This window comes from Pseudonaja textilis, chromosome Z (genome assembly GCF_049901715.1).
Source record: "Pseudonaja textilis isolate UNSWEBS1 chromosome Z, rPseTex1.2, whole genome shotgun sequence".
NCBI lineage: Eukaryota > Metazoa > Chordata > Lepidosauria > Squamata > Elapidae > Pseudonaja > Pseudonaja textilis.
In genome coordinates this window covers 59,855,274-59,880,140 of record NC_142008.1, presented here as the reverse complement: position 1 = coordinate 59,880,140, position 24,867 = coordinate 59,855,274, and the positions used below count along the sequence as shown (strand labels likewise).

At 38.1% G+C, this 24,867-nt stretch overlaps 2 protein-coding genes across 8 annotated transcripts in view; one reads left to right on the top strand and one right to left on the bottom strand.

Moving 5' to 3' along the window:
• The window catches only part of UBP1 (upstream binding protein 1), a 108,870-nt gene extending 104,291 nt beyond the window's left edge, over window positions 1–4,579 (top strand). For all 4 annotated transcript variants that reach the window (XM_026718699.2, XM_087918493.1, XM_026718698.2 and 1 more), the window contains one exon: window positions 460–4,579. In XM_026718699.2, coding sequence (XP_026574484.1) covers window positions 460–497 — 38 coding nt within the window. In that variant the 3' untranslated portion in view covers window positions 498–4,579. The remainder of the gene's footprint in view (window positions 1–459) is intronic.
• Window positions 1–24,867, bottom strand: part of CRTAP (cartilage associated protein) — an 83,321-nt gene that overhangs the window by 4,368 nt on the left and 54,086 nt on the right. The window lies entirely within an intron of this gene.

Sequence of the window (24,867 nt, the reverse complement as noted above, 5' to 3'; positions counted from 1 at the left end):
ATAACCAAAATTATAGTCCATTCCTATAAATAGTTCCTCACACAGAAAAATGTTTTAATGTTATTGGAACATCAATATTAGTGTCAGGTTACATTTGTGACAGGTGATACTGAAAGGAGGGGAAAATAGCAGAAAGAGGAAATCTAAGTACCACCCTAACTTCCTAGTTACTATTTTTATATAAGTTAATAAGTTATATAAGTTTATATAAGTTAAATCAATTTTAAAATTTATAATCTTTCTGTAAAATGAAATGATAATTGTTAATTCACAAACCATACAGTAGCTTCAGGATTTTATGAGCCCATAGATTTGCAGAATAATTTTATGAGACCAAAAATTGTTATAAACTATGATTTCCACCTTTTCATAGACATAAAATGGAAACATCATAAATTTTAATTAAGACATTGCTTAATATGAATTTCATTTTGTAATTGCTCATTATTTTCTTTGCAGCTGAAAATGGTGAAGGATTCCATATAATTTTGAAGTGATGTTGCCACATGTATGTCGAACTGATATTCCAATTGAAAAATGAAGTCCTCAAGAATGGCAAATAATATCAAGTCTCTTCAGGGATCTGACTTCACCATGTAGAATGTTTCATATTGAAAACACAAGTTGACCTTCCAGTGAGCTGTTTAGTAAATGAACTTATCACTGCCATAGCCAATTGTCCTCATTAGAGGTAGAAATAACCCAATAGGCATGGAAAAAAGCAAAGTGTTTAAAGGTGTTTGCCCTTTCTTGAAACAAATAAAATAAAATAGGGAAGCTATGGCCAGTAGATGCAGTATCTTGAAGCATTGCTGTTTCCTATTACACTGTATCCAGTTGAATGTAAACTAATACTGGGCATTTCTCTTCTGGTGCCAGTTTGTCTATTATTTGCTTGTGCTTTTATGCTGGTTTTATTTTTTGATGTAACAGAGCACATAATTTTGTGTGAAGATAAGTAATACAATAGCAATCAGGTTTGGGATCTTGAGCGTAATGCTATCAAAACAACATTCTTTGTATAAATTGTGTATAAAGTGTGAATGTTTAAGTGCTAACCACATGAAAATTAAGCAGGTATCAAAGCATATTATCATTAGTACCTAACTGAGGTTTATAAAATAAGACCTCTTAGGTACAATATTTTGCTTTTCAACAAATTTGAGAAAATTTGCCTATCCATCATGTTTTAGTTTCTTGAATGATACACTCCTGCAGTTATATATTTTTTTAAAAAATCTGTAAAATAATGAGTTGAAATTTTTTAATAGAGAAAAGATTATATAATTGTCACCAAAGTTCAGTATTTGAAATTAGGCAAGGTTCCATAAACCAAATAATACCTTTAACAAAATATAGGTGCACTCCAGCATTTTTCAATGTTCGCTCCCACTTGACAACTGTCCTTTTCTTTTTTCTCTCTCTGGCAGTACTGGAAAGACCGGTCTTAGTGTTTATTCCATACAACCAAATACTTGACTAGCACTTGCACATCTTAATGAACTGTACAAATGTTTTCAAATGTTACTTAAGATCATAGCATTCTAGAAAAATATTTGTCTCTTCTGGATTGTTTATTAATATATATACTTGTTGGAAATTAAGACACAAAAAGTAGATTACTTCATGACTTGCTTTTTTAATCAACTTATATCTTGAGTGCAAGAGAAAAGCACCGCATGTCAAGTAATGTTTTTGATTTCAGTTCCATTTTTAATTATACCTAAGTGAAGTGTTTGAACTATATAATTATTCTTAAAAAGTCAGTTAATTACTTGTATTTGAATGAATGTTTGTTCCCTTTTTTCTTCATGACCTATACTATTCTGCACTGATATGGAGGGAGCTTAGTTTGTAAACATAAACTGTTTTTGAGTTGTTCTTGCTTATAAATTATTTTTTTATTATACTTGAGTGTCTTCGGTTCACTTGATGTGTCATGTCAACACATTTTTGAAATTTGTGGAGAATCTTCAAAAAATTTAAAAGTTGTACAATAGTTTTGTTCATTTGGATTTAATTAATGGCACCAGAAATTTGCTTTTTGTTTTTGGATATTATATATACATCAATTTCAGTAAAAACATTTTCCAATAATGTTGTAAACCTTTTTTCACTTTTTGCAATGCATATTGAAAAGGTAGGTGCTGCTGAAATACATAATTTGGAGAAATGTATCATCCCTTTCGGCTGGAACTAGAATGAGCACTGGCTCATAAAAGAACTGCTTATTCTTTGTTCAGTTGAACTGGATGTGCTGAATAACTTTTTTAAAAAAAAATACTGCTTATATTGACTTGCCACAATGTTTTAAATGATTGAATTTAGATCTAAATATGAATGTCTTTATTCACTAGTAACCTGTACCAAATTTAAATTAAATACCTGTTTAAAAATTTCAGTTTCATGAATACCCTTTAAATAGAATCAAAATAAGTTTGTTTGACACGTAATATTTCTCTTCATAGTTTTATTACCATTGACAAATTACAAATAAAAAACAGATAAGCTGGTGCAGGATATTCCTCTACAAGGGGTGTCAAACTCAAGGCCCATGGGCCACATCCAGTCTGCAACATGATTGGATTCGCCCTAGTTTGTGAATATAAACTGTTTTGGGGCTATTCTTGCCTATAAAATGAAAGAGGCTGGCTCGTGTTGCTTTGGCCCACCCCACCCCATCCTGGCGGGGACACATGCAACAAGCTGCAACTGTTGCCAGGCATCAGAAGTTTTCCAGCCTTTCCAGCCACATGCTCCTTTCTCTCCCCCTTCCTTTCAGTGGCTTCAGCTTGAAGAGGAAGCTCTCCAGCCTTTAGGGCAGTGGTTGCCAACCAGTGGGCCAGGGACCACTGGTGGTCTTTGAGAAAATTTTGGTGGTCCTCAGAGAAATGTCCCCCTCAAAGCACTCCCCCCAAAGCAATTAATCCAGGCTGCACAAGATCACAAAGTTGTGCCAGCCACATGGCCTGCCCACCTGATGGCCCCCACCCTTCAGCCGAGCGCAAACCTTATCTTGAGTAGAGCCACATGAGCTGGAACTGGAAGGTAAGACCAACGGCCAGGGTGGCTTGCTGACAGTGAAAGGAAAGTCAGTCCCATATTCCAGAGCTGCAGTAGTCACAGGACTGGCCCTTTGGTCATCCCAGAGCAGCTCCTCCAGTTCATGGCAGGCCAGTGCACCTGGATGGAGGAGCAGTTGCTCTGGGATGTGACTACTGCAGCTCTGGCATATGGGACCGACTTTCCCACCAATGTCAGCAATTCACCATCAGTCAAAATTCATATTAGTGGTCTGCGGGATTTAAAATTATGAGTTTGGTGGTCCCTGAGATCCAAAAGGTTGGTGACCCCTGCTTTAGGGCATGCTTCCTCTCTTCCCCCCTCCCTGGTGGCTTCAGCTTAAGGAGGATTGCAGTACCCTGACAAGTGCAGTGGTACAGGCCCATCTTTGCTGGGTTGGTGATTCTTTGATGTCTGCTTTCCCTTCGAGTTGCTTGCTCCTTAGCTTTTGCTTGTGCTGGCAAAGAAGAGGAAGAAGCCTTGTATCATGTAACAGTGGCCAAGGAATAGGGTTGTCCTGTGGGGTCAGCCATCAAATGAAGTGCCATTTCCCCTGTCCCTCGGGGGGCCAGGTGAGCAAGCTGCCAGGAGGCCCAGTAAGGGTAAAATACCAGATATCTCCAGATATTTAGCTGATAAACTGATTCACGCACAGAGTCCCTCCCTATTCATTTTAGCATTTCCCAACTTTGGCAACTTTAAGCTATGTCAATTTCAACTCCCAGAATCCCCCAGCCAGCATAGTAGGCAGAATTCTGGAAGTTGAAGTCTACATAGCTTAAAGTGGCCAAGCTGGAGAAAAACTGCTCAAGAAATGATCTTCTTGAACTCAATGAGTTCTTATCTGTCTCTCTGCATTGGGGCTAACAAGCCATCTCAGCTCAGTCACATGACCACTCAGCCACACCTACCCAGCTGGCCATGCCCAGTGAATGGCATCAAGTCACACCCAGTAAGCAGTATCAAACTGGCCATGCCTACCCAGTCAGCCACACCCACCCAGTTGGCCATGCCTGCCAGCCCCGAGGTCAATCCTAGCGCTGATATGGCCCTTCATGCAATTGAGTTTGATAGCCCTACTCTATACAAATACAAAAACAGTATGTTCAATAAGATTATCTTTACATTTTTGTATTTAAATCATAGAGATATTAGAATGCATTTCAAATCTGTTTTACCTTTTAGCTGAATTCTTTTTTCAAATTCAGTGTTGAACTTTGAGATGGTGTATTCAATAACTTTCATTCTCTATCATGCCATTTTCTTTATTTTAAAAAAATGTTTAAAAGTGGTTATTTTTCCCAAATAAAACTTAAAAATGTATTCCTTTATACAAGAAAAATTTAAGGATATGGCAGAAAATTGGATTAGGTTGAATACATTGTTTAAACTGGCTTACTGGTATGCGGCAAATTTGTGTCTGTTGCTCTTCCTTCACAACTCCAAGGTGATTAGAAGTCTTTGTTTAATTGTAATTAATTGAAAGCAAAACCCAATAAACCAAGGTCAAGTCTAATGCTTTGTAAAACAATGGTTAAGTTGGTTTTTGTCAGAGTATATTCATTAACTGGCAGAGACATGGTTAACAAAGTCAGCAAGTAAGTAAACATGGCAACAGACCAGCCAATGGGAGCTGACAGCCTGGGTGTGGTTTGGCTCTGTGTTTTTGCCAAGAATTGAAACTCAAACTGAGCTGCTACTGCTTGTGTTTTTGTTTATATTATGTTGAAAGAATCTACGAATAGTATTGTAAATTTTACTCATCTTGTTATGTTTATAAAGAAGTTGATGATCCTGCTGAATCACTCATCTGTGTTTTCTAGACTTGAATTTCTGCTGCAAACTCTCACAGGTTATGGGCTCAGCTAGAACCAGAACATACATAAAGACTGAATTGTAAGCGACTGCCTGTGTGAGAAACAAGGCAGAGAAAGCTTTGCAGGATGGCTGAGAAAATTAAGGAGACCTCTGATCCTCATTTGGATCAGAAGAATTATATTATTTGGGCTGTAAGGTGGAATGTTTCCTGAAAGCTAAGGAACTGTGGGATATTGTGGAAAATCCACCCCAAGTTAACTGCTGCAGATCAGAGGCAACATGATAGAACAATGGCTTATATCATCTTAAGTTTAAAAGATGATCAATTTATCAATGTAGCTGATTTAAAGACTGCAAAGAAGGTTGCGGAAATTAAGGACTGTACATGTAAGTGTGTCAGCATGCAATATTGTGCAATTATCAAGGAAGTTATACAGAGCCAGTTTGAAACTGGGATAATCCATTGAGCAGCATCTGGTGAACATGCAAACTTTGTGGAGTTAGAACAGTGTGGAATTCCTGAATCTCAGCATTTTTGGTTTTAAACAGTTTAGATTGGGGGATATTGTTTCTGCAGTGTTTGAATGCAAACCAGAGCAGGAACTGCGAAATAAACACCATTTTAGAAAAAGCCACAAGGAGAAATCCCTGAGGAGGGGGCCCAAGGAGCAGAATGGAAAATTCCAGACTTGCTGTCTCCAGAGAAGAGAAGACCAGCAGGGGATATCAGATTACAACCCAGCAACAGAGGTGGTGCTTCATTTGTGATGAAAAGACTTACTTAAAGAAACACTGTTTGCAATGGAAAAAGCTTTTGCAAGGAAGAAATCATTTTCAAGACAAGAAGCAGTTTGCAAGGAAGACAATTAGCTGATGGACAGGCTGCTGTTGCAAAAGTCAGCTATTGCTGGAGAAAGCAATGGCTAATTGACAGTGTGGTTAGTCAAACAATTGTTAATAATTCTAAATTGTTTTACAGGATGGATGCAGCTGCTGGAGATGCAGTAGCCTTGGCAAATGGCAAAAGGGCTAAAATCATTGGAAGAGGCAGGAGCTGCCATATTCCATATTTGGAAACAAGGTTCAATGATATTTTGTGTGTGCCTAAAATGGAGCATAATTTGCTGAGTGTCTCTAGCTTAGACAAGCAAGGGTTTGAGACCACATTTGTAAATGGGAAGTGTCTCATAAAGCACAATGGCAAAGTGTGTGCAAAGGGCATAAAGCAGGATAACCTTTATGTGCTGAAGGGACAAAATATTCATTGTGCACAAACATTTGGAAATGTGGCAAAAGGTAAGTCATACGTTCATCTCTTGAACTGTAAGCTTGGCATGCCAGCTTCAGAGTTGTTCAAAAAATGGAACAGTATGCAGAAGGATTGCATGTAAAGGGATGTAAGGCATATTTGGATTGTGCAGTATGCAAAACATCAAAGTCCAAGCCATTCTCAGTAAGCAAAAGTAGCATAAGGCAGACAACAAAAGCTCTAAAGCTAGTACATGCAGATTTGGTTGGGCCAATGCCAGTTTGAGTATGCACTGGTTATTGTGGATGACTAGCAGGTTTGGGTTCTGCTATTTACTAAAGAGTAAAATAGAGGTGCTACAGAAATTTGAGCAATGAGTAAACTTCACAGAAAGAAAGTATAAATAACAGGTATCAGCTGCAAACTGACATGAATTCATGTCAACAAGTTTTCAACAGTGGTTGGCACTGTTAGGAATAAAACACACACACAAATCCTTATACAGCAGCTGAGAATGGTTGCTGAGAGACGGAATGGAGTCTTACAAACCATGAAGGACTCACTGCTAGAGGATTCTGGTCTGAGCAGGTCATATTGGGATGAAGCCATATTGATTGCTAATTATTTAATTAACAGCCTGTGGAGTTCATTAATGATAACTTGATATGCAGAGCTGTTGTGACTCAGAGGATCAAGCCTGCTTTGTCAGAAGACATAGGCTTGAGTGATGAGGAAGACCTGGCATTAAGGTTTGAGCCTGCCTTGTTAAGTGACATAAATGGGAGTCAGGAGGAGGAGGAAGATAGGGCATTGGGGTTTGAACCTGCTTTGCTGGAGGTTTCGGAGTCCTCATCCTCTCCCGTACCTTCCTTGTTAATTACACCTGTGTCAGCAGAGAATCAGTAGAACGTGCCAGAGACCTTAGATGAAGATCAAGCGAAGAATCTTGGTTTGATGCAAGGAACAGACGTGGCAGAAACGTCAAGCTCAAACTGGAAGGAGACGACGAATCAGAGATTGATTAAGAGACTGACACGCCCCTTCAGGAAATATAAGGAGGCATGTTAACTCTGGAGCCTTGTTCGGATCAACTTGTTAATTACCTCACAGTGTGGAAGAAGTCTTCTGCTTGCCCTTTTGGCTCTGAATCATCCAGTGACTCATTATCTTGGTTCAAAGACAGTTTCTGGGAGAGCTGCCAACGAAGATTACAGAGGAGTTAACTCTGTGGTGTCTGATATTCATTTGTTCATGTTTGTTGCTGTGGGACATTTGGACTCTCACTTGTGGTTACAGGTGAGACATAACACAGAGCTATATGGGAGAAAGCCATCTCTGGCACATTTAAGGGTGTTTGGAAGCAATGCATGGGTGCATATTCCAAAAGCAATTAGAAAAAAGGGACAACAAAAGACTAGAAAGCTCAGGTTTATGGGCTCAAAGAGCTATTGCTTTAGTGATGGGAGCAAAAGAATAGTGATTTCAAGTTCTGCTAACTTTACAGAGCAAAATTAGAACAGAATTGATGCAAATTTTAGTGATGGTAACTCACTTAGTGATGGTGTCAGTATTTAGGGAGGAGAAGCTGAACGAGATATGAAGCAAGGGAGGGATGAAACACAGGAGCTGTCAATACCATTCAGGTCAGAGCAATGGAACAAGGGGATTTCACTTGACACATATTCTGCTAGTAAAGTTAAAGTGTGTAATGTATGGTATGACCAAGGAACTATAAGAAAGTATTGGCATTACCTAAAATTGAACAAGAAAAATTGCCACAGGGTAGCAAAGCTGTAGGATGCAAGTGGGTATACAAGAACTGCCCAATAATGAGATACAGTATAAAACAAGGTTAGTGGCACAAGGGTTTTCACAGATGAAAAATGTGCACTATGATGAAGTGTTTGTGCAAACTGTAAAGAGTGAAAGTATCAGGCTGGCATGGCAGCAGTACATGGTCATAAAATTTGGCATTTTGACATAACCACTACATTCCTCAATGCAGAATTAGGGGAAGAAATTTACATGGTTCAAGCGCCAGGGTATGAAAGTAAAAGACCTAACATGGTGTATAAATTGAACAAGGCCATTTATGGGCTGAAGCAGTCAGCCAGGAATTGGAATATCTGTTTAGATACTGCATTGAAGGGTCTTGGGTTCAAGAGTTGCAGTGCTGATGGTTGCATATACACTGGAAAGTTACAAGGTGGGGATTGCCAACTATTAGCATTTGTGGATGATCTTTGCTTCATTGCAAAGGATGTATCGCAGAATTTGCTAATAAGTTGGGGAAGAAATTTGAACTAAAGAATTTGGGAGAAATACAAAATGATCTGACATAGCTTGTGCAGTCAGCATTCTAAGTCACTTCACTGCTGTACCAACCCAATTGTGTTGGAAAGGAACATAAAGGAATTCTTAGGTATTTGGAGGGAACTGTGAATGTGGGTCTTCAAATACAGGCCTCTGAAGAATATAAAGTTAATTGGATTTATGTCTCTTCCGGTTATGAATGGAGGAGTGTCAGAGTATATTCATTAACTGACAGAGACATGGTTAACAAAGTCAACGAGTAAGCATGGCAACAGACCAGTCAATGGGAGCTGACAGCCTGGGTGTGGTTTGCTGTGTGTGCTTTTGGTGAGAATTGAAACTGAAACAGATCTGTTCTGAGATGCTGCTGCTTGTGTTTTTGCTTATGTTATGTTGAAAGAACCTACAAATGGTATTGTAAACTTTACTCATATTATGTTTATAAAGAAGTTAATGATTCTGTTGAATCAGTCATCTGTGTTTTCTGCACTTGAATTTCTGCTGCAAACTCTAAGTTTTAATTATTGAATTAGTCAGTTTAAAATGAACAGTGCTTGAAAATGGGAGCAAAGATGTGATCTCTTTGCAGTTACAAGGGGTGAATGAAAATAATGCATCCATTGTTGTAAATTGCCAAATCACAGTACAAGTGCACAGTAAGCTCTTTAGCATACGTTCTTTCACTTGGGTGAGCAGGAAGCTGCTATGAAAAAAGAATATGTTGCTCTTTGTGAAATGGAAGCCTATTTGATTTAAGCACATAATTAAAATTTAATTGCCAAAGGTGCTGTCGACGTGTAAGGAATCTCTGGTTCTTTGTCTGAGGGTATGGGAATGGCTGTCTTCTCTTTCCTGCTTGCTTTGGTCGAGGGAAGTCATGAGCCTTTCTGTCACAATTGTTTTTAGAACCACCCTGAAGATCAAATATTATGCAGGAAAACTTGAAAGGAAAATGTATGTGGCTGTATGTCTGTGGCTGAAAGAGATATGGGATGGAATAAACCTTTTTAAAAAATGCTGGAATTTAGAATATTTACATTGTGAATGTTCGTTAGAAAAGGTGACTGATTATTCTCCAAGGAAGTGTTCCTTTTCATTGTTTGGGGAACATCTGTAACTTATGAAGTAAAACCAGATCACGTTAAGCATAATTGCAGCATTTTTTGCCAGACCTATTTCTGCCTACAGGTCTATTTATTTGCATTCCATTTGTCATCTGAAAGCAGCTATAAATACCTATGTGTGTAAATGTGCGTATTATGGAGTAGTGTTTCTCAAACTTGACATCTTGAAGATATATGGAAGACCCTTCATAAGGTGAAGATTACTTGGATGAAATGATCTTTTAACAGCATGTAGCAATAAAAATGTATTTATTTTGTATTATATATTTGTGCTCTTCATACTGTAGCCAAGAGGAAGAACTCCCATTCCAGATAGCTTCATATAGCATTATTCAGACTGTAGTTCCAATAAATCTTAGCAGGTTTATTTCTATGCAGGGCATTAGAATGGGGAAGATTCCCAAATGAAGATACTCAGAGCTTAATATTTTAAAGTGCATTCTAATGCTTATTCACTTTGTTTTTCTGTGTATTATAAAATGTCCTCCCATATTTATCTGGCCTACTAGACTTAAGACATTTAAAGCTTTTAAGAAATATAACCTTTTAGAGTTTTTTTAAAAAAATATGGACACTATATGTAGATGATGTTTTAAAAAGAAATGAATAATTGAATCAATATTTTATTTATTAGGTGTATATGTCACCCATTGTCAAGAGATACTGGGCAGCTTACAATATCAATGCTCAGTGTAGGGTGTTACAGCTATAGATGAGAAGCATGGGCTGGGGTGGGTGGGTTATATATCTTATAAACTGAACCCTAAATGAATGTACATCCGAACCCATACATGCAACCCTGTACAATGCTGTTACCACACTGGGACTGGATCAATTAGTAACAAACAACACTAGACTCAACAACTTCCTCGACCTCATCTTCTGCAACAGCTTAAATTCAATTTATGGCCTACAAATACAAGAACCTTTTGAAACAGTGATCACAGTATGATTGACTTTTGTCTCAATTTACACCCTCACAAAGAAGATCATAATGATGGATCTCCAAAATACAATTTCAAAAAAGCCAACTATTATCTCGTAGATGCCGACTTACCCTCTCTTGATGGGCACTTTCTGTTCTTTAACTGTAATACCATAGAATACCATTATAATGCATTCTTACTTGAACTTGAAAGAGTCATTAAACTATATGTACCATTAGTAACCCCTAAAAAAAAAACCAAATTACCCATAACAATACGGAAACTTCAATTTAAAAAAAATCACAGGCGTAAAAACAAAACTAGCTATGTAGCAAACTTTAAAAACTGATACAACACCTTATGCCAACAGATAAAGGCAGAATGCACAAATTATTACTGCAAGCAGGAGGAAAACAACCTACGTACAAAATATACCCACGCTTTCTACAATTTTTTAAACTCCAAACTTAAAGACTCAAGAACCATCCCACCTGTAAAGGGACCAAATGGGAAAGACTGCAGTGACAAAGCTGTTAAGGCCAACCTCTTCAACACATTCTTCAGTTCAGTCTTTGTAAACAGCAATGGCTCATGCCCCACATTTCCTAGTCTTACCACAACTAATTGCAATGATCTACTAGATATTGACTTTATAGAAGGTAATATAGAAAAGGCACTAACGAAACCTAAAACCATCCCTATCTATTGGCTCCGATGGATTATGTGCATACTTCTTAAAAAAGCTCTCTTCTGCCATATCAGAACCCCTAAGCATTATATGATATATCATCCAAAACCAGCTCCTTACCGAACCTATGGTCCTTAGCTACAGTCATCCCTGTCTTCAAAAAAGGTGACCCCAGCTTGGTTGAAAACTACAGACCAATCTCACTGTGTTGTGTCACATGCAAAGTCATGGAATCAATCATTAACCAATTCATCACCCTCCACTTAGAGTCAAACAATAATTTCAAAAAATAATTTGGTTTCAGGAAAAAATTGTCCTGCAACCTACAACTCCTACGCTGAAAAAAACATATGGACTACTCTACTCAACCAGGGTAAAGCAATACACGCAATTTACATAGACTTCTGCAAAGCCTTTGATTCAGTGGTACATGACAAACTACTGTTAAAACTAAACTCTTACGGCATTTCCAGATCCCTTCATAAGTGGATTACTCCAAATCTCACCAGGCTTGAGTTCACTCAGCCTTCCAACCTTCTGAGATCAGTGAAATGAGAACCCAGATTGTTGGGAGGGCAATATCCTGGCTCTGTAAATCACTTAGGATGGGCTGTAAAAGCACTGTGAAACATTATACAAGTCTAAGTGCTATTGCTATTCCAGCCCTATCATAATTTTGAATGGTTGTGAAGTGATTGGTCATAAGTCAAGAACCTCCTTTATTAAGTTTATCTCTAGAGAGATATGACTTATGTGGAATGTTTTTAGTTTCTTTTTATATATGTTAAATGTCAGAATTCTGATGAAAACATAGTTACACTAAATTAATAGAGCATAGTTACTAAATAAATATATAAATAAAAACATAAATTGTATAGTTTGTCCCTTTCTGTTTTGTCTGCAGTAATTAATTTTTATAGTAAAATAAAATAATCTTGCTCATCTAATTTTGATGAAATACAAAGAAAGGATAGTTAATGTAATGAAATACACGATGGAAAATTCTATGTAACAAGAAAAAAATCCACATAAGAAAGCTATTGTCTGTTTACTGTAAATATAAAGGGCCTTGTGAAAAAAGTCATTCTAACCTTCAGCTGCTAAATTCTAATTGCTTTGGGATGTTGAAGAAGAGCCATAGGATTAATTCGGGATGTGGATTCAACCTTCAAAGGTCATATTTATTAAGGAAGATTATGTTAGCTATTTCTGAATTTGAGAGCTAATAGTTTTTTTTAAGTTTATATAATCATAAAAAACACTTTTACATTAATATCCTGTTTTCTGCTATTGATATATGCAATCTTCAAAGATAGGCATAATTTTTAAACCAGTGGCTTCAGCAGAAGCAAATGGACATATGCCAGTTTGATGTTGCAAAACCACATCTTGTTACCAAAGATTATTTATAACAACATTAAAAGTAATTTCATCAAAATGGAATGTGGAATAGTCTTTCAGACATAATTTTGATATCTATTCCTTTGCATTTTTTCTGTCATTCCATAGCTATTGAACAACCAAAGACCAAAACTGACAGGACAGTTTAGAATTTTGTTAGCATCAAATTATTTTTTAAAAAGAAGTATCACATGAAAAAATGTTTTTGACAGAACTGTCTTCTTCAGGGAAAAGAATTAGAACAGCCGTAATAAAACCAAAACAAGTAAAAGAAAATCAGTTTTATAGAATTTGAAAAGGAATGAAATTGTGCACTGATATTGTTCAACAAATGAAATTGTTCAATTGAGTGGGACTTGCACAAAGTCTCACTCCACTGATTTTTTTTTTCAAAAGTTACATGTAATAATTCTGTTTTTTGGCTTTCTCATGTGCATTACACTAACCATAAAGTTTATTATAAATTCTGTAAATTTTACTGTAAATTATAGATCACTATAAGATTGGTGCTTTATTCCTGGCATATTGTAAACTGTCCAAAATCACTTTGTTGAGAATTGGGTGTCTATAAAATACATACATACATAATGATAGATTTTGATAGATTAGACAGCTTAGATAAAATAGAATGGTGGGATTCAGCCAGTTCACACCGGTTCACTAGAACCAATTGTTAATTTTATGTGCAGTTCAGTGAACGGCTGTTAGAAGAAATCTTCCAACAGTATTTTGTTTTTCCCACCTCATGGGGTTAATCATGTCTGGAAAGCAGGGAGGTGTTCTGGTGTGCGTGTGTGTGTTATTTCTAGCCTAACTCTAATCTTTATTATTGCCCAGCTTAAGTGTTTTCAGAAACTGCCTCTGTGGTTAAGCCTTGTTACATAATAACAGCTGTTAATGGTTCTTGGCAGTACGCCCAGACTTTCTGCAGCCTGAGCTGCTTCTCTGGAGTTGTTTTCCTTTGCTGGTACTTTTATATCGTGGCTTGACTTTCTTAAAGAGGAAGGGTTGTTTTAAGCTTTTTACACTACTTCAGTGGTTCCTGGCACTGTCCTTTTGGGGTGTACTTCCAACATGACTGAATCCCCTCCCAGCTACTCCTTGCCTCCTCCATCTCCAATTAAGGGTAGGAGGGGGTGATTGTGAGCCTCTTTCTTCCCTGAATCTGTATCTTCTCTGTATCTTCTCTAAATCTGACTAGTCTTTGGCTTGTTTGTTTGTTACAAAAAATGGGGCTTTGGGAGGTCTCCCCACCCCCAAACTGGTGGGAAAGCTATAAGTAATCTTTTCAGACTACAGCTGCCTCAAGTTAAGTAATGGCTAAGAGGCAGGATGCAAGCTTGGCCTTCTAATTTTTTACTGCCTTTCTGGGGGCATGTGATCTTTCCTTAAATCTGGATGATTTCCTTAGGATAACTTGTGAGGTGAACAAGACCAGCCAGTATCTTTTAAGTGGTGCATATGGATCTAAGCATTACTTCTCCTGAGTGGGAAAGGGGCTTTGTCAGTTCACTGAGCACAGGAGTCTCTTGTCTATGGGGATTCTTCAGTCATCCAGGTCATGGTTGTCCCAAAGATGCTTTCAAGAGGCAACTGGACGTTCTTGGTTTCCTTTGGGATGGAGTGGCCAAGGCATATGATTGCTCACTGATAGTAAGATTGTTTTTAAAAAGGGAAGTAGGGGTGTGGATCTTCTCTCCAATTGGTTTTAGTTTTCTCTCATGATAAGACTTGGCAACATGACACCAGGCTTGATGTTTATTTAAATATCTGTGGCATGTACTAATACTTTGTACTTTATTGTGATCCTGACAAGCTTGAGAGGCCAGAAACTTGAACCTGGATCCCCTATATACTTTGTTAAATTTGTCTTTTTATCTCAGCGTTTTGTAGCCCAAGCATGCCCACCCACTTTCTGGAGAGCTTAAATGACTACTCTGCTAAAGGGTTTCACTTTATGCATAAGAGTTGGCTGCTGATAATTATCATTGCATTTTAACTATTTTAATTTCTCAAGGTGCTCTGGTACCCTGATTTATAACGCTGGGTTTCAGGTATTGCTGATGAAAAGGAAGATATTTGGACAAAATGATTTAGGTTTCCATGATGACTGTGATTTGTCACTGATCTTCAGTGTGTGTTTCCCCATTTCTAATCTAACGATTGGCATTTAGGACAGCTTTTTGCAAGCAAGGAAGCTTTTTGTATTTTTGTACAGGTAATCCTTGAATTACAACAGTAATTTAAAGTTACAATGGAACTGAAAAAAGTGACTTATGACTGTTTTTCACACTTACAAATTTTGCAGCATCTCCACGGTCATGTGATCAAAATTCAAATGGTTGACAACTGTCTCACATTTATACAGTTGTGTGATTCCCCTTTTGCAACTTTCTGACAAGTTGTTAGGAATATAAGTCACCTAACAGGTATTTGGGTTGGAAATATATAAACCAGGAAAAACATTTTAATACCGCCTCTTTAAGAAAATGCAAAAAACTGTAATTGGGTGTGGTTTCTCAAACAGCCATAAGATGGAGCCAGAAACCTGGGTTGTTTAGTCTTAGTCTCAGAAGAGAGTGTGTCTCAGTGAGTTTCTGTTTTCCTTCTGTTGGAGAGTATTGCCATTCCTCATAATTGACTGCTATTCTTGGATTTGATGTAAGTCTGTTACTGAACTGTTTTTTGATACTGGACTTTGTTATTGGATTATCCCTGGACTGAAAACTGACTGATTTAACTTGTGAATGACTTTGGACTGTGTTTGAACTTTCCTTAAACGTTCCTGGAAGTAAAAACCTACATTTACTGTACAGCGTATCTGTGTGCTGTGTGTATATTATTCAAACACTTCTCTCACTATGTCTCCCTGTATGCGCTCATTCTCCTAACAGGGAATTAACTCAACACAAGTCAATGGGGAGTCCAGATTCACTTAACAGCCATTTTATTAACAACAACCTCAGTGATTACTTAACAAACATGCCAAGAAAAATCGTGAAATGGGGCAAAATTCACTTAGTAAATATATCACCTAAATTTTGGGCTCAATTGTGGTCGTAAGTCGAAGAGAGGCCAGGCATGGCAAGGAGTGGCTGGGAGGGGAGGGGAGGGGTGAGTCAGGGCCGGGAATGGCAAGAGGCCAGGCGAGGTGAGGCTCCCCTCAATATGAGTGATGTCAAGTTGGCCATGCCCACCCAGTCACATGACCACCCAGCCATGCCTACCCAGCTGCTCATTAGGACAGAGAACTGGTTGTTAAATTATTTGAATCCCACCACTGGATGGATGGATGGATAGATAGGCAGACAGACAGATAGACAGCCCATTGAAGTGATGTGAGTGGAGAGGAAAATGAGCTGGCAGAGAAAAGGAAGAGAACCGGTGAGCAAGCGGGGCCAGCTGTGGAACAGAGAGGAAAATCATCCATGAGACAGAGAGGTGAGCCAACTGAGAGAAAACCAGTAGAGAACAAAAAGGTGAGCGAGAGGAGAAGACAGGAGGAGAACCATCTTTAGAGAGGAGGCAAGAGGCGAGCTTACTGTAGGCCATCCAGGCAGTCCTGTTTGCTGGGAAAAGGGTCATACTGGGATGACAGACCAGTAAGCGGGAGCCACACGGCCGAGGAGCCAAGAACAGCAGGGGCACAACTGAAAGGAGAACCAGCAGCAAAGGGGAAGCACAGCAAAGAGCAGTGAAGAGAGGAGCATGGAAAGCAACAAGAGAGCATCAGTGGAACCGGAAGCTGCTGGTGGTGGTGGAGCAAAGGGGATCATCAAACCAGTGACTGAGAAATGTAACAAAGCAGCGCGGCAGACCAACAGACGACGTTGGGGGAAACACCATGAACTAAGAAAAGCAGAGAGAGCTGAATACTTGGTAGTGGCAGGAGAAAACCAAATAGGAAGAGACGATAAAAAGACAACACAACAGGACACAAGGCAAACAAAAAACAAAACCCCAAAGGCAAGTAGACAGTAGCAAGTATGGAACATATAAAGGCAGAGAAAAAAGAGATAAATTAAACCGAACAGAAAGCAGGGAGGGAAAGGATCAAAAGAATGAAGGAAGGAAAGGGATAATTAATGAACATTCAGTACAGGCTAAGAACGAACCTCGCACTTCAGTCCACTCAACACTGAAAATTTTAAAACTGGTTAATTTAAATGATCTGCCAGAACTTTAAATTTTTAGAGTAGACAATTTTGAACTATATAACTTTAAATCCTTAAACTAGACATTTTTTAACTGTTAGAACTTTAAATTTTTAACTAGACTCCCCCCCCCCCAATTTTAAAATTTAAATGATTTCATTTTCAAAGTTTTTTATATCCACTCATGGCAAAAGAAATTGATACTATTGTGATCTGCAAAACATGTTCCGATATATACACTTATGCCCAAGGAATACCTAAACTATATATGTACCAAATGTAAACTAATCAAGTTACTAGAAGAAAAAGTAAAGGATCTAGAGGAAACTCCAACCACTCTGAAACTCAACCTACAAAATGAGAAACTCCAAACCTTGCAAGAAGAATATCTCCAAATTGAACATAATAATGATCAAATAACTTCTAAAAGAATTCACCCCTTAGAGGAAGAAGAAGACAGATGGAAACACATCACTCATAGGAAAAAAAATTACACAAACCTAGTCCAAACCCCTGTCAAACCCAACCCAATTTGATGCAATCCCACTGGTGCTAAGCAATCAATTTCATGGACTCTCCCTGGAAGAAAACATTCAGACACATAGAAAAGAAGAATCATCAAATGTTCCTTAAAAAGTAGTACCATCAAATGCTTCTGTGATAGAAAAATACCCCAAACCTCCCTAGGAAAAAAAAAAGGCGAGTGTTGGTGATAGGAGATTCAATTCTCAAGGGAACAGAAGCAGCCATCTGTAGACCAGACAGTCAATACAGAAAGGTATGTTGTCTCCCTGGAGCAAAAATCAAAGATGTGGCTGAGAACCTAACCAACATAAAACCCACAGATTATTACCCTTTTCTACTACTACATGTAGGACGAATGACACAAAAAAGGACTTGAAAAAGATAAATGAGTAAGACAAGGCTGCCCCCTAGCTCCCCTATTGTATATATTGGCAGAAGAGACTCTTTTAGTACAAATTAGGCAAAAACAAGAGATTAGAGGACTAAAAATTTAAAAAAGGGGAATATAAACTCCAGGCATTCGTGGATGATATGGCATTTATATTAGAAGAACCCTTAGAGAAATAGAAAAATACGGAAAGGTGGCAGGGTTAAAAATTAACAAAGAAAAAACAAAAGTGTTGACAAAAAACTGTACAAAGGAGCAGAAGGAAGAACTAGCAAATAAATTAGGTATGCAGGTAGCAAATAAAGTAAAATACCTAGGGATCTGGTTGACTGCTAGATGTTCGTCGATTACAAAAGATAACTATGATAAGTTAATAACGCAAATAGCTAAAGATTTAGACAATTGCGTCAAATTGCAATTATCGCTATTGGGATGTATTTTGATAGTAAAAACGAATATTTTGCCAAAACTGTTGTTCTTGTTTCAGACAGTGCCAGTCAAGTTGGAAAAGAATTTTTTGTAGAATTAAATAAATGTGTATCTAAATTTATATGGCAGAGGAAAAAAACCCAGAGTGAAATATAAATTATTACAGGATGCCAAGAAAAAAAGGAGGATTTGGCCTTCCAGATTTTGAATTATACTATGATGCTGCTGTAGTAAACTGGCTTAAGGATTGGGTTAAATTAGAAAATAAAAGGTTATTAGTATTAGAGGGTTTTGATCTCCAACTTGGCTGGCACACTTTCATGTGGGATGGAAAATCTAAACATTAATATTTCCAAAGGCACCATGTAAGAAATACGTTGTTTGATATCTGGGAAAGATTAAAAAAAACCACTACCCAAAGGTTCCACTGTGGCTATCTACATTGGAAGCAGCTACACATCCAAATGTATTGGATTATAAAAAAATAGGAACCAAATACAAATTCAAGGAAAGGAGATAGCATGGTGGCCCTTTACACAAATACAAACCCGTTATAAAAAAGATAGAGAACAATTTGGCTTTAATATGACTCCACAAGAATTAGATAAAATATGGCTAGGAGAGGAAAAGAAAACAATTAGTAAAACATTTTACTTTATTTTTTATTTTATTTTATTTGGTTTGTCAATTGCGTACAAGATAATAGGTATAAGTAAAAACCTAGTTATTAATACATGGATACATATAAGAAAAATAAAAGAAACTGTTGGGTATATGAATACACCAACTGGTTTGGGTGAATGAATATATAAAACCTAGTTTTAAATGTTTGCAGCTTTAAGCTCAAAAACTGCAATGTCATTGCATAATTATGGGTGCGGTTGCAGGCTGCAATAAGAGGCAGTGAGAGAGACGTAACACTTCCTGGTTTCTGATCCTGGTCTCGAGTTCCTGGTGTTACTGGTCTCTGGTCTATCTGCTGTCTGCCTACTGTTTCCTCCTGTATGAGATGTCTACTGTGCAAGATACCTCTCTCAACTGAACACAAGGACTGTTTGCTTGGTGAGCTGTGGATTCAGCATTGTCTTTGAGAGAAAGGTATCAGAAGAAGAAGATTAACAAGCAGATAAAGACATTGTATTTACTGTTTAAAAGACTAGGTAACTGGATTGATAAATTGGATACTGACATATGGACTGAATGACTCTTCTTAATGTCTGTGTGAATTAAATACCTATTTCAAACCACAAACAGTGTTTTTGTCTCAAGTGTGTGTATACTCTTGGGCCCAGCCTCACTCTCATTTGGCTGCCTGGCTTGACTGCTGCTGTGCACTCAGCTCGGGGGTTTATCCCCAAACACTAACAGAAACAATAGGACAGGTACGGTGGGCACGTTGGTGTGCTTATGCATGACCCATACAGACCTCTTAGGAAAGGGGTGACGTCAATAGTAGACAGTCTAAGGTTAAAAGTTTTGGGAAGAAACCACAGAGTCAGGTAGAGTATTCCAAACATTTGACCACTCTGTTGCTGAGGTCTGATTTCCTGCAATCAAGTTTTGTGCAATTAACCTTGAGTTTGTATCTATTGTTTGTTCTTGTATTGTTATGGTTGAAGCTGAAGTATTCATTGACAGGTAGGATATTGCAATGTATGATTTTATATACCATACTCAGATCAGACCAAAGGTGGCATAGTTCTAGGTTTTCTAGGTCTAGAATTTCAAGTCTGGTGGCATAAGGTATTCTGCAATGAGTAGAGGAGTGGAGAACTCTTCTTGTGAAATATATCTGGACTTTCTCAACTGTGTTAATATCAGATACGTAATGTGCATTCCAGACTGATGAGTTGTGTTCGAGTATTGGTTTAGCAAATGTTTTGTATGCTCTAGTTAGTAGTGTAATATTACCAGAGAAAAAGCTACGTAAGATTAGGTTAACAATTCTTAATGCCTTTTTGGCTATGTAGTTACAGTGGGCTCTAGCACTTAGATCATTAGAGATGAGTACTCCAAGATCCTTGACAGAGTTGGATCATCAACAAGATCTTGACTATTCAGCCTGTATTTTATTTTCTGATATTTTTTTTTTGCCAATACGTAAGACAGAGCATTTATTTGTTGAGATTTGAAGTTGCCATTTGTTTGACCATTCTGATACATAGTCGAGGTTTTTTTGAAGGGTAGCAGTATTGTCTGTGGTGTTGAATAGCTTTACATCATCAGCGAAGAGAACACAGTTGCTCTTAATATGATCACAGAGGTCATTTATGTAGAGTATGAAGAGAGTTGGTCCTAGAACACTGCCTTGGAGGACACCACTGTTGACAGGAAAAAATTTGATAGGGCGCTCCCAATTTTGACCATTTGTTGTCTGTTTGACAGGAATGCTTCTATCCAGTTATGCAGGTGTCCAGAGATACCATAAGATTTTAGTTTTAGTAGTTTGTTATGTACCACTGAATCAAAGGCTTTACAGAAGTTTATGTAAATTGCGTCTTTTGCTTTGCCCTGATCAAGTTGTGTAGTCCATATGTTTTTGCAGTGTAAGAGTTGCAGATTGCAGGATAGTTTTTTTCTGAAACCAAATTGTTTATTAGAGAGTAGGTTGTTTGTCTCTAAGTGGAGAATAATGGATTGGTTAATAATTGATTCCATGACTTTACAGCTGACGCAGCATAAAGAGACTGGTCTGTAATTTTCAACTAGGCTGGAGTTTCCCTTTTTGAAGATGGCGATGACAGTGGCTTGTGACCATAGTTTTGGCAAGGACCTGGTCCTGAAAGATTTTTCAAAGATTATGCTTAAAGGTTCGGCTATGGCAGTGGATAGCTTTTTTAAGAAGTAAGCACATATTCTGTCTGGTCCGATAGATAGAGATGGTTTTATATTGAGTAGTGCTTTTTCAACATTGTCTACTGTAAAATCGATATGTATTAGATCATTGTAGTTGTCTGTGGTTCAACTAGGAAATACTGGGCATGATCCATTGCTGTTTACAAATACTGAGCCAAAGAATGTGTTAAAGAGGTTGGCTTTAATAGTGTCATCATTGCAGTCTTTACCATTAGGTCCTTTCAGGGGTGGGATGGACCTTGAGTCTTTTAGTTTGTTGTTTACAAAATTGTAGAAAGCGTGGGTGGAATTGGTGTGTAGAAGGTTATCCTCTTGTTTAATGTGATAATTGGTGCATTCAGTTTTTATCTGGTGGCATAAATTTTTGTATCGGCTTTTGAAGTAGCAATGTGACCAGATTTGTTTTCCCGCCAAAGTGATCTCTTTTTGGATTGAAGCTTCCTAATTGTTATGGGTAATCTGTTTTTTCTGGGTTTTGGAGTTATTATTGGTACATATAGTTTGATGACTCTTTTGACTTCAAGTAAAAATGTTGTAATGGTCTTCAACAATATTACATCCAGTGAATAGAAATTGCCAATCAAGGGAAGAGAGATCGTTGTCTATAAGATCATAGTTGTCTTTTTTGAAGTTATAATTGGGGATCACATCGTTGTGTTGATTTTTGTGTGGATGTATGTTGAGACAAAAGTCAATCATACTGTGGTCACTGTTGGAAAAGGGTTCTTTAATTTGTATTCCATAAATTGAATTCAAACTACTGCAGGAGATCGAGGCAGTTGTTTAGTATAGTTGGTTACTAGTTGTTCCAGTCCCAGATTTGTTACAGCATTGTAGAAGGTTGCATGTATGGGTTCAGTTTTACATTCATTTAGGGTCAAGTTAATGTAAGGTAGATTGAAGTCACCAAGAAAGATAAAAGCGTGTGGGCAGGATGTTGCCCATGTTAGTAGTGAATTTAGCTTGTTTACATGTTCGATGTCATAATCACGGGCTCTGTAACATAGTAAGAATCAAAATGTGATATTTAAGGACAGTTCAGACGATGGTCTCAGGAAGAGCAAGCTCTTGGGTAACTTGGATGTTTTTTAGATGTGAGGACTTTTTATAGAAGATAGCAACACCACCTCCTCTACGGATTTCACGATCTGATCGGTAAACATGATAGTCTCTTACTGTGGTAATGGAGTCAGGGGGAGATGCGTTGAGCTATGTTTCACAGACAAATATGTTGAATTTAGCCATAGTTAGTAAGAGGAGAAATTCAGGTATATTATTCACAAGACTTCTTGCATTGAGTAGTTTGCATTTAAGGCAAGTTGTAGTTGGAATTGAGGGAGTTAGGGGCGCGCGTGCCTAGTTTGAGTGATGGTGGGTTGGATGAGGTACGGTTGGATGTGGAGTTGTGGGTTGTGTGACTTACTTTTGATACAATCAGCATAGTAGTCAATGTAGAGATCCTTCTCTCCATTGTCTAGACGTCTTTTGAGTTCCTTGTGGAATTCATGGAAGTGGATTCTTTGCAGTATGGATAAGTCTGGTCTTGAGCGAAGTTTTTTGTGGTTGGGATTGATTTTTGCAATGGCATTTATTGTATGAATGAATATGCGTTTGCTGGACTCATTTTTGCATACAACTACAAAATTTTGGGGCCACCGAGCCATCATTGTATTTGGACTCAGGGCCATCTCTGGTTACTTCAATGATATCTTCAGGATAGATGTTTGTTGTATTTGAGTTGCTTATGATATTACAAACTTTGGTGATGTCATCTGATTCGTTGGTGTCTTCAAGACCAAATAAGATGGCATTTGGACATTTCTGATCAATCAATCTCAGTTTCAAAAGGCAGTTTTCTTGAATAAAAACCTTCTTCACACATCTTCTTCTCATCTAGTCCCCCCCTTTTTTCTCCTGTAATTGCTCTTTTCTCAAGCTGCCATTTAACTTCCAGAGTTAGAGGTAAAAACATAAATTAAGCTGCTGCCGCTTAATCTCCACATTCACCCCTTCCACTGTGGAGTCTTTGCTTTTTAAATTATTTCTGACTCGGGTCCACAGTAAATCTTCGAGCCATTTACCTGCTCTTTCCTCCCACATATAAATATCTTTTGGACTACAAATTAAAAGAAGAAACAGTTCCAAAATCTATGATAATTTGGGCTAAAAACATGGGTCATAGTATTGAATTAGATAAGTGGGAACACATTTAGCAAACAAATTACAAATTAACCATGTCAGTCTTGTATAAAGAAAACTTATATAAAATGGTTCATCGCTGGCACCTACCTCCTGCGAGACTGGCTAAGATGTTCCCCAATCTACCACCCAATTGTTTGAAATGTAACTACGCACAAGGAACATATTTTCACATGTGGTGGACTTGCCCATGTGCTCAGAAATTTTGGAGAAATATTAGAAATTGGATTTTAAATATAACAAAACAAAATTTAAAACTTGAACCCAAAACCTCTCTGCTAAGTATGATAGATTCAAACATGGAGAAAAATATCAATATTTAATTTTGCAAATCATAACTGCAGCCAGAATAACCTATGCACAAAACTGGAAACTGTCTTCCATTCCTTCAGAGGATATGATAATTAAAAAAATACATGAATGCGCTGAGATGGATAATTTTAGGTCAACTAAAATTATGGGGAGAGGGTGACCAATCTTTAGGATCTCCAAAACCTAATTCCAAGCAAAAAACCCTACAAAACAAGTCAAATAATGAAGTAAGGACGGACGGGAAGGAAAACAAACTCAAATACCAAATTGGAAACATAGGAAGAGTCAGACATAAAGATCTCAAGTGCCTATATTCAAATGCACAAAGTCTGCGGAACAAACAGTGTGAATTTGAACTACTAATACTTGAAGGTAGATATGATATAGTTGAAATTACAGAAACTTGGTGGGATGAAACCCACGACTGGAACATACTGATAGGATACAAAACTGTTCAAAAAACCCAGACCCCATAAAAGAGGAGGCGGAGTTGCACTGTATGTAAGGGACCATTATATTGCTGCAGAAATGCATGAAACCAAAGATGAAAACCTAGAGTGCATGTGATCAATATAAAAGAAAAAAAGAATGACATTGCCATAGGTATATACACTCCAGGCCACCAAACCAACCAGAAACAATAGATGTACCAATCCTCCCATGTACTCAGTATTGAAGGCTTATTATAGGGTGAGGATCAGAGATGGTATTCAGCAGGTTCTGACCAGTTCTGCAGAACTGGTAGTGGAAAATTTGAATTCAGAGAACCAGCAAATACCACCTCTGACTGGAGGTTTTAGTCGTTCCCCTGCCACACCCACCAAGCTACGCCTACAGAACCGGTAGTAAAAAAATTGAATCTCACCACTGGTGAGGATCAAAGAGGGATATGATTGGAAGACTGCATTTAACTGCCCCCTGGATAGTTAGTTTCCAGTTCAAAGTGATGCCTTTCGGTCTCCGAGGGGCTCCTGCTGTGTTCATGCAACTGATTAATAAGGTGCTTCATGGTCATCTGTATAAGGAGGTCCTAGTCTATTTAGATTAGTGGTCACCAACTGGTGGGCTGCGGCCCACTGGTAGTCCATGAGAAAATTTTAGCGGGCTGCAGAGAAATGTTCCCCCCAAAGCACACCCCCAAAGCACTTCATCCAGGCTGCACAGGAACACAAGGCTGCGCACCCACGTGGCCCACCCACCCTTCGGGCGTGCAAACCTGCAAAAAACAGCAGAGCCCTCACCAGACGAGGTAATGGTGCTGTTGAATAGAGATTGAAAAAAGACTTGAAAGCAAGAATAGAAGAGATGACTCCACCAGACTGTCAATTATCTGGAAGCCTGCACTCTCAAACAAAAATATTTCCACACCACAAGCCAGGCAAACACCTGGGCACAAACAGACTCCCCCGATACCTCTGGCTC